The sequence below is a fragment of the Gracilinanus agilis genome, chromosome 2 (assembly GCF_016433145.1).
Source record: "Gracilinanus agilis isolate LMUSP501 chromosome 2, AgileGrace, whole genome shotgun sequence".
Lineage (NCBI taxonomy): Eukaryota > Metazoa > Chordata > Mammalia > Didelphimorphia > Didelphidae > Gracilinanus > Gracilinanus agilis.
Window position 1 is genome coordinate 415,808,872 of NC_058131.1, and position 10,795 is coordinate 415,819,666.

The window sequence follows — 10,795 nt, forward strand, 5'->3', positions numbered from 1 at the left end:
AGTGAGAGCCCTTTTTAGCCTGGAAATGTCTCAATTCCACGTACCTTCCACGCTGTGCCCTGTTGTGGGGTTCCTCCGTTCGTCTGGACTTGTTTTTATGTCCCCTTGAGGAGTTTTGTGTGTTTCAGTCAGGAGAGGTTAAGAGCTGCTTCTTACTCTGCCGCCATCTTAACCCAGAAGTCTCAGAGGTAAAATTTTACTTCAGATCCTGTACTCAGTCTACTGCACCATCTTTTGGGCAGTTCGAGTGCATCTTATACATCTTGTCTCTGTTCTGTCAGGGCTCAAAGGAAGTCATCTTTGTTCTTTCCACACATGACAGTTTGCACGTGACTATGTTAATAAATTGATGAGAGGGATGCCTCACTGCTCAGCTCCATCTGGTACAGGCAGCTCTGGAGATCTATCCAAAGGGGTTCCTTTTGCCTGAGCCTACAAATAAGATGAGACATATATATATATATATATATATATATGTATATATATATATATATATATATATACAAACATTTTCATCAAATGTCTGCCTTTATAATTGTTTTATTAGTACTAAATTGAGTTTTTGTTAAATTTGTTAGTACTAAAATGAGTTCACATTTTCTCAGTTCATGGCAACAGACTATTACAGGAGATAACCCCCAAAACATTTTCAGTTTGTATTAGGGGGAATATTGACAACTTTGAATTTCATGTGAGTTGGGTTTCTTATCATTAAAAAACATTTTGTTGTGGGTAGACCATTTTTTGATCATTGAATATTTACACAGCTATACCTATTGCTCAAATACCTGTTTTATAGTATGTTATATGTTAAGTTTATGGTTCTGTGAAATTTTTCCATTGCAATATTTTCTGATAATTTTTTTCAAACAATTTTAGGTATTTTGTATTCTTAGGGAAGACTTCAAAAGATTTTTGGTTCTCCAATGAATTCCTTGGTAGCTTATGATGATTCCGACTCTGAGGCTGAGACTGACAATTCTAATAGCCAAGAAAAGAGTATCAGAAACCATGGTCAGCCTTCACCATCTGACACATTAAATACAAAGTATGAAAGCAACCCACAGCCTGGATGGGACAATGTAAACACTGGTTCTGGAATTGTCCATGAATATTCTAGGGTATGTTGTCTCCTAGAACCCCAAGAAGAGAAAAATACCTGGAAGTCTTTTTCAGAATCTAGACGCCAGTGGCCTGTCACAAAGCTCCAGGTCAAACCCTGTACATTTGCACCTTCAAATTTCACCACATCTCCCAGTGCCACAACATCTGGGAACAGGGAGTTAGCAGTTGCACCTGTTAGCAAAATGAGGCCATATGAAGCTTTCAGAGTCCCCAACTCATCTTCCTGTGATTTGATGTCTTTGGAAGCCACGAGTCAACAGGGAAGCCTTTTGCAAAAGCGAAGACAGGAGAACATGGCTTTTGTTGAAGGAGGAATTAAGCCGTACATCCCCAAAAGAATGAGACAAACACAACCTGAGGGAACTAATGAGAGAGGGGAATCTGAACTACAAAGACAGAGAATGAATCCCTTACCATCCTTGCCAGCTGGATTCCCCATAAGAGAAAGCACAACCATAGCAGTTTCTGAATTTTTAAAACCATATTTAGCAGCTAAGTATAAGTCAACAGAAATTCCAAAGAGGCTAATATTTCAGATGTCTGAGCATGGAGGACCAGTCAACAGTGTCCAGTGGTGTCCAGTTTTACAGTACAGTCACATGCTTCTCTCGGCTTCTATGGATAAAACTTTCAAGGTAATGTTTCTTAGTAAAAAAATGTCATCAAATATTCAGTAATTATTATTGATTAAGTACTTTTTGTGTGTAAGGTACTACACTTGACTTTTTGGGGAATTCAGAGAGGCATTTGGATAGAGCGGACCAGAGCCTTGGTCTTGGCATCAGAAGACTCAAGTACTAGTTCAAGTTCTTCCATTTGTTAGCTTTGTGACTATGGGGAAGTGATTTTACCTGACTGAGCTTCAGTTTCTTAAGGGAGTTTTAAAAAAAGTCAACAATTGTTTGCTAAGTGCTTATTACAGGCACTCAGTTGAGCTCTGTAGCTACAAAGAAAGTCAGCTCGCCCCACAACACTCCTTGCCCCCATTAAAAACCCACAAAAGAACCAAAAAAATCCACAGTCCTTGCTCTCAAGGATTTCCCATTCTAATGGGGGAGAAAGCATATTAATATCTAGGACATAAATTATATATAGTGGATATGAAAATAATCTGAGAGGGAAGGGGGTTAGGAGTTGGAGGGGACCAGGAAAGACATCTTGTAAAAGGTAAGAGTTGAGCTGATTCTTATAGGAAGCCAGGGATACTGAGAGGAGGTCAGACCAGGCCTTGAGGTCAGTCAATGTGGAGATGAAATTTTGTGTCATGTTGGAGGGACTGCAAGTAGGTCTTTGTTGCTGGATTAGAGCAGTTGTGGAGAGTGGTGAGGTGTAAGAAGGCAGGAAAAGGGCAGGTTATGAAGAACTTTATGCCAGACAGAGGAGTTTATATCTGATCTTGGAGGTAATAGGAAGGATTGTCAGAGTGGTTTCAGCTTTCGCTACTGCTACTAAGCTGCCATCTTGGATCCACCCTCATCTTGGAAGTAAGGGAAACACCAGAACATCTGGAGCAGGGGTGACATAAGCAGACCTATGCTTTAGGAAAATCATTTCAGCTTTTGGAGGATGAATTAGAGTAGGGAGAGATTTGGGAGGGGAGACCAGTTAGAAGGATAGTGTAATAGTCCAGGAAAGATATGATAAACATCAGAATCATGGTTGTGACTTATCAGCAGAGAGGAGGGGAACATATTCTAGAAATGGTGTAAAGGAAGAAATAAGATGTTGCATCAGATTGGATATGTGGGGTGAATGAGAGGTTGAAGAGGCAATGGACGATATGTGACTAGCTTAACAGAGAGACTAGGTCTGAGAATCATTGTCCTAGAGATGATTATTGAACCCAATGGAACTGATGAGATCAGCAAGCAAGATAGTAAAGGAGGCTCAGGACAAAGCCTTGGGTGATGTGTCTGGTGACAGGACATGACATGGATGTAGAACTGGCAAAGAAGATTGAGAAAGAACCGTTAGAAAAGATAGGAGGAAGGGGGCAGCTAGGTGGCTCAGCTAATAGAGAACCAGGCCTGGAGATGGGAGGCCCTGAGTTCAAATCTGGATTCAGATACTTCTTCAGACCCTTTTTAGACACTAGACTGTGTGACCCTGGGGAAATCACTTAACCCCCATTCACTTGCTCTTATCACTCTTCTGCCCTAGAACCATTATACCATATTGATTCTAAAATAGAAGATAAGGGCTTAAAAAAAAAACCAAGAAAAGATAGGAAGATAATCAGGAAAAAGCAGTATCATGAATAGCTAGTACCTTACTAGAGAGAAGACAGTATCCAGAAGGAGAAGTTGATCAACATTGTTAAATGCTGCAGATAGGTTAAGGAGGATCAGGATTAAGAAAAGGCCATTAGATTTGACAACACTAGAAAAACCAGGCAAGTCAATTGACACAAGAATTTTGAAAATTATTTTATTGTAATTTACTATAATTTCTTTTATATATACAAATATACTTTAAATACAAATAAATTATGAGCAGATATTATAATTTTACTTTGAAATAAAATTTTTCATCCTCCTTTCTCTAGTATATGCAAATGATCTGATATGAGATGCTTGGCTGAGAGGGCAGAAATAGCAGGTATGTTGGGAACCTGGAGATATGAGAAGGTTTGGAATCCCTGCCATGGGGACTGGGACTGTATATCACTCATGGGAACTTTGAAGGTTTACTTTAATGCAGTAATGGCCCACTTGAGATTATGTAACATAAGTTTGTAGCCTACCCAGTCAACTTGGTTTTGTGATTTCCTCCAGCTCCATTTAGCAGCCTATGAATAGGAGCAAAGGAGATTGATGATGGGAGCTATCCAGGGTTGGGGTTTGGGAAGGCATGATCATTGATAGGACAAGGAAGCCAGGGATTTGAGTGTAGAGAATTAACGTAGAATTGAATTGATTCTCCAAGAGATCAAAGGAGGAAGAATGTAACCTCTTCAGGAGTGATAGACTGGGAAAGAATGGAGAGGTAGAGGAAATGGAAATCACAGTGAGGATGAAGAACAGGGTTAGGGTTCATTCATTAGGCATAGTGAAATGTGGAATGATTAAAGATTATGATCAGACAAAGGAATTTCATAGTTAATGAACATGGAAGTAGAACACTTGTGAGTTATGGCAAGGTCAAGACTATAACCATCTTGGTATAAAGTGGATTAGAGGAGTAAGTCATAGGAACTAAAGAGATTGAAGACCTGGGATATTAGTGTACTTGAGTAGATATCAATATATATGTTTAAATCTCCTGCTCTAAAGACAGGAGATGGGGAGGGAAGTTTAGTCCCCTGCTCAAAAGGCATTTTGAACAATGATACATGTAAAACCCAGTGGAATTGCTCTTTGGCTCCGAGATGGGGGAGGGAGAAGGGGAGGGAAAGAATACGAATCATGTAACCATAGGAAAATATTTTAAATTAATTAATCAATAAAAAACTAAAAAATTAAAAAAAAAAGGCAGGAGGTAGGGAGGGAAGATTGTAAACCAGGCCCTGAATTCATTGAAAAAGGAAGGAGAATGTTAGGATTAAAATAATAGCCATGCGGATTTGGATTGGCTGATAAAGTTGGATACCATAAATCTCAATGGAGAGGAAGTTACTTAGTCAAGAGAATTGAAGAAGAGTCTGCAAATGGTGGCGAGGAACAAGGAATATTTCAACTCCACCATAGTGACTTGGGAAAGAAGGTATGAAAGAAAAAATGTAGCCAGTCCTAGAAAGAATATCAAGGGATGTGTTGGGAAGATCTTAGTGAAGTTTAGAAGATGGAAGGAGTACAGAAGAAAAAGTTTGATATTAAAGGAAATTTATTAGTTATGAAGCATGTATTACAGAGGGTGGGCAGATATAGAGTGGATTTTTGGGTGGGTAAGGCTGAGGTGTGCAGATTTGAGAGAGTTATGAGCTGAAGACAGGGAACTAGGATTATACATCAGCTACTCACCTTCCGAGGGTTCAAGATCACTGAGGGTGAGGTGAATATAATGGGACAGAAGTATGCTAACCATTGAGCTTGGGTCTAGGTAGAGTATCCAACAGGAGAGAAACTTTTTAATGGACACATAAGATCTGAAAGTTTGAGATCACCCTTAAGGTTTAACTTCCTGGCAGGTGAAGATTTTGCATACTGTGAGACTCAAGAAGGTCTGTCTTATAGCAGGCCTGAACAATCAGAGATGAGGGACCCCATTCAAAAAGACAGTATATCTTATTCTGGAGAAAGCCATTGAGGGATAGGAGATGGAAGGGGTTTAGGCCATTGGGCAACCTGGTGATGGAAAAAATCCCAGGGCAGGGTCTACTTGATTACCACTTGGGCAGTGCTGATAGAATATATTTTAGCACTTTGATGGATCTGTGACCTCCCCATCATGAGCAATTTCTTCACAGTGAAGACCATCCATACTTTTCATTCTGGGCAATTCTTGTCATGTTCTACACAAAATCCTATATAGAGATTCTACCTCACATGCTGGAGGCCTTTCTGTCATTAACATTTCATAGGTACCAGAATCAGTTCCCCTGGAGCACTCTGATGGTGCATCCATTATCTATCATCAATTTGTGACAAGTAAGCTGACTTTTTCAGTCATTCGTTTTCTTTATGACTTTTGTGGTTTTCCTTCTTAAAAGTTTCATTGATGCCTTTTTTAAAGTATCACAGAAAATACCTGGTGTTCCACCAATAGAAATCTCCCTTGTCATAGAGAAAAACAATTAAGCAAAACCACGTGATGCAGCCTCTTTGGTCTCCATTGCCAACATGCTGCAGGCTAGTACTGACTCCCATTGTGCAGCTTTCATTCCCCACCTGAGGTTTTCATGCTTTGCATTTTATTGTTTTCCCTATGACACCTATCACTGCTGGCGCAGAAGAATACTGGTCTTAGCAACATGATTTCCTATGTATGTGTTCTGTCTGGATTCTTTGAAAGAACTGTGGCAAGCTCACTTTTCTCATGACTCTAACCCAGTGGTTATGTCTGTATGAGATAAAAAATGAATGAATGAATAAACTGGGCCATTCATCTAACTACATACCTTAATGTGGACTACAGGCATTTTTTAGCCACTTCGTGTTCACCGTATATATATATTTTTTTACCGTATATTTTTTATACGGCCAATTTTGAGTGTTGATCTTGGTCAGGAGACCCTGTAATGTTTCAAGATTTGGTGCAAAAAAGCACAGCTATTTGTAAATATATGTATCTTATTATTTATGGGGAGTACTTCTTCTGTGTATACTCTCTGCATGACTTAGTAGCTAACATTTATATAGTGTTTTAAGGTTTATTAAGTCTAAAAATGTGCAATGTGTAGCATCTGTGGACTTTTCACCTCCAAAAAGGAGTGGGCTGGGGGTGTTCTCTTGTATCTTTCTTCATTTGAGTTACGCTTCTCCTGAGGAATCCTAAATAATATTAACATATACATGGAAGACATCTTTTGGAAAGAGTTTAAATTTGCTTTGTGTTCTACTGAGACAAATCCTTTTTTTTTTTTTTTTAATAAACATATACAGTTGAGATCTGGTATTTGTTATAACTAAGTTAATTTATGATTGTAAAGATGTTTTCTCTAGAAAATAATTTGTGAAAGCTTGAATCTCAATCTCTCTCAATCTCTCTCTCTCTCTCTCCCTCCCTCCTTTCTTCCCTCCCTCTCTCTTCCTCCCCCCCTTCCAAATACCCTTGGAATAGTTTTATATTCTATAGAAAAAAAGTAGACATATTCACCAATAGTTTTTTTAATATAAAAATTTTGCTGTTCTAAACTTGAGAAACACCAACAAACTTGAACATTTTTTTTACATAAGAAGAACAGAAAAGGAGAATTATGTTTGAAATCAGTAGTCTCTTCTATATTCATTTTGCTTCCTTTTTAAATGTCTCCAAAATATTCAATGCCTTACTTTCAAAACTGTATTGCTTTTTTTTTTTAATGCTTCTTTGACACTATTTTCTCTTTTTGGTGTCACTATCAATATCTCCCTTGCTTTCCTCCCTCCACTTTTATTCTATACTCCAGCCTCTGAAAGTGAAATTTCTTGTGACTACTTCTTTACTGACCATAACCTCCCTCTTAAACTTCTTTCTCCCACTCCCTGTTTCCCTTCGGAGTGTAATATATTTCTACACTGAACTCTCTGTTGTATATGTATAACCTTTCTTTGTAGAGTTTGTATAAAAGTGAGGTTCAAGTGATATTCATCAAGAGGTATACCTCTTCCTTTATGTTTATATAATCTTTCTAACATGCTTTTGTTATGAGAAATAAGGTTCATTCCTTCCTTCTTTTTTTTCACTGGTATATTCTTTTTACCTATTTATTTTCATCTCTAAATACTATCAAAACAGAACAGCCCCACCCTAGGCCCTCTGTCATATTTAACACGCCCCCCACAATGCTTGAATAAATTAGGATTCTGAAGGGACATTTCTCTTCTCCCTTTATTAGAATAGAAATACTTCATCATTTTAGTCCAAGGATTTTTAACCTTTTGTTTTTATTTTTTAGCATTTATTAATATTTATTTTTTAGAAAAGTTAACATGGTTCCATGATTCATGCTCTTACTTTCCTCTTCACCTCCACTAGCCTCCCTCCCACCCCCCATGGCCGACGCACATTTCCACTGGCTTTAACATGTGTCATCAATCAAGACCTATTTCCAAATTGTTGATAGTTGCATTGGTGTGGTAGTTTCGAGTCTACATCCCCAATCATGTCCTCCTCAACCCATGTGTTCAAGTAGTTGCTTTTCTTCTGTGTTTCCACTCCTGCAGTTTTTCCTCTGAATGTGGGTAGCATTCTTTTCCATAAATCCCTCAGAATTGTCCTGGGTCATTGCATTACTGACAGTACAGAAGTCCATTACATTCTATTTTACCACAGTGTATTGGTCTCTGTGTACTATGTTCTTCTGGCTCCGCTCCTTTCGCTCTGCATCAATTCCTGGAGGTCTTTCCAGTTCACATGGAATTCCTCCAGTTTATTATTCCTTTGAGTGCAATGGTATTCCATCACCAGCATATACCACAATTTGCTCAGCCATTCCCCAATTGAAGGGCATACCCTCATTTTCCAGTTTTTTGCCACCACAAAAAGCACAGCTATAAATATCTTTGTACAAGTCTATTTATCTATGATCTCTTTGGGGTACAAACCCAACAATGGTATGGCTGGATCAAAGGGCAGACATTCTTTTATAGCCCTTTGAGCATAGTTCCAAATTGCCATCTAGAATGGTTGGATCAGTTCACAACTCCACCAGCAATGCATTAATGTCCCAATTTTGCCACATCCCCTCCAACATTCATCAGTCTCCCCTACTATCATTTTAGCCAATCTGTTAGGTATGAGGTGGTACCTCAGAGTTGTTTTAATTTGCATTTCTCTAATTAGAGATTTAGAACACTTTCTCATGTGCTTATTAATAGTTTTGATTTCTTTATCTGAAAATTGCCTATTCATGTCCCTTACCCATTTATTGATTGGGGAATGGCTTGATTTTTTTTTATACAATTGATTTAGCTCCTTGTATATTTGAGTAATTAGGCCTCTGTCAGAGTTTTTTGTTATAAAGATTTTTTCCCAGTTTGTTGTTTCCCTTCTGATTTTGGTTGCATTGTTTTTGTTTGTACAAAATCTTTTTAATTTAATATAATCAAATTATTTATTTTTCATTTTGTAATTTTTTCTAACTCTTGCTTCGTTTAAAAATTTTCCCTTTCCCATAGATCTGACAGGTAAACTATTCTATGTTCACCTAATTATAGTTTCCTTCTTTATATTCAGGTCATTCACCCATTCTGAATTTATCTTGGTGTAGGGCAGGGGTCGGCAATGTATGGCTCTCGAGGCATATCTGGCTCCACCTCCCGACCGGCCAGTCTGGGCAGAGCCCCCGCCCCATATTCCAGCGCCTTCTGCCTCCATCCTCCTCCTTCCGCAGGCATTTATGGCTCTCACGGCCAAAAAGGTTGCTGGTTGTTGGTGTAGGGTGTGAGATGTTGATCTAAACCTAATCTTTCCCATATTGTTTTCCAATTTTCCCAACAGTTTTTGTCAAATAGTGGATTTTTGTCCCAAAAGTTGGGCTCTTTGGGTTTATCATACACTGTCTTGCTGACATCACTTACCCCAAGTCTATTCCACTGATCCTCCCTTCTGTCTCTTAGCCAGTACCATACCGTTTTGATGACTGCTGCTTTATAGTATAGTTTAATATCTGGTACTGCTAGGCTACTTTCCTTCACGTTTTTTTTTTCATTATTTCCCCTTGATATTTTTGATCTTTTGTTCTTCCAAATGAACTTTGTTATAGTTTTTTCTAATTCATTAAAAAAGTTTCTTGGTAGTTTGATAGGTATGACACTAAATAAGTAAATTATTTTGGGTAGAATGGTCATTTTTATTATGTTAGCTCATCCTACCCATGAGCACTCAATGTTTTTCCAGTTGTTTAGATCTACTTTTAATTGTTTGGAAAGTGTTTTGTAATTGTGTTCGTATAATTCCTGTGTTTGTTTTGGTAGATAGATTCCTAAGTATTTTATATTGTCTAGGGTGATTTTAAATGCTATTTCTCGTTCTAACTCGTGCTGCTGAGATGCGTTGGAAATATATAGAAATGCTAGTGATTTATGTGCATTTATTTTGTATCCTGCCACTTTGCTAAAGTTATTGATTATTTCTACTAGCTTTTTAGTTGATTCCATAGGATTTTTTAAGTAGGCCATCATATCATCTGTAAAGAGTGATAGCTTGGTTTCCTCATTGCCTGTTTTAATACCTTCAATTTCTTTTTCTTCTCTAATTGCTACTGCTAATGTTTCTAGTACAATGTTAAATAGTAGGGGTGATAATGGGCATCCTTGTTTCTCTCCTGATCTTATTGGGAAGGCTTCTAATTTATCCCCATTCCATATGATGCTTGTTGATGGTTTTAGATATTTTAGCAATTTTAGATTGTTCAAATATATTTAATTTTTTAGGTGTAAGGTCTCACATGTGGAATGGCCCACCCACTTGTAATGTCTTTTCTTTTTTTCCCACAAATGTATATGAACACCTACTTACTTTTTGAGCTGACTCAATTACTAACTTAATTTTGTACTGGAGGTCTAGGTTCCCAGTGGTGGACCACTGCCATGCAATTAAAATTAAATTCTGTAAGTTAATTATATTGTGAAGGAATGTACTTTCCTTACTATTTTAGCCCCCAGCAGTGTGTTTCTATTTATATGAACCGGATACTCAAAATGATAACAGTTTTGATCTTAAACACAAACTCTTTACTTAGCAATAAGGAAAAAAATTATCACAGGTTCTCATATGTTAGTGCCAACATTTGAATAAGACATATCATATTTCACAAAGAAACCTGGGTCACATTCTTTCATTAATTTATTCAGTATCTGTGGAAGAGGATTGTCTTACACTTAGAGAAATCAGCAAGGGAAGCACATGAAAACCTATGTGCTCTGGTCAACTTAACTCTGGACAACAGGATTTTATGCCATTGTTCCTTTCGGGCAGATCTGCACCACACAAAACCTTTTTTTTTTTTTTTTTTTTTTGCTAACTCCTTGTCTGTTTATCCTCAAGTCTCCAGCTGGAAAATCTTCTCTCCTCCCTCCCTCCCTCCCTC

The 10,795-nt window shown here is 37.9% G+C and overlaps 1 protein-coding gene across 1 annotated transcript in view; it reads left to right on the plus strand.

Moving 5' to 3' along the window:
- The window catches only part of WDR25 (WD repeat domain 25), a 258,117-nt gene that overhangs the window by 20,781 nt on the left and 226,541 nt on the right, over positions 1-10,795 (plus strand). The window contains exon 2 of the mRNA XM_044664601.1: positions 880-1,760. Coding sequence (XP_044520536.1) covers positions 927-1,760 — 834 coding nt within the window. The 5' untranslated portion in view covers positions 880-926. The remainder of the gene's footprint in view (positions 1-879; positions 1,761-10,795) is intronic.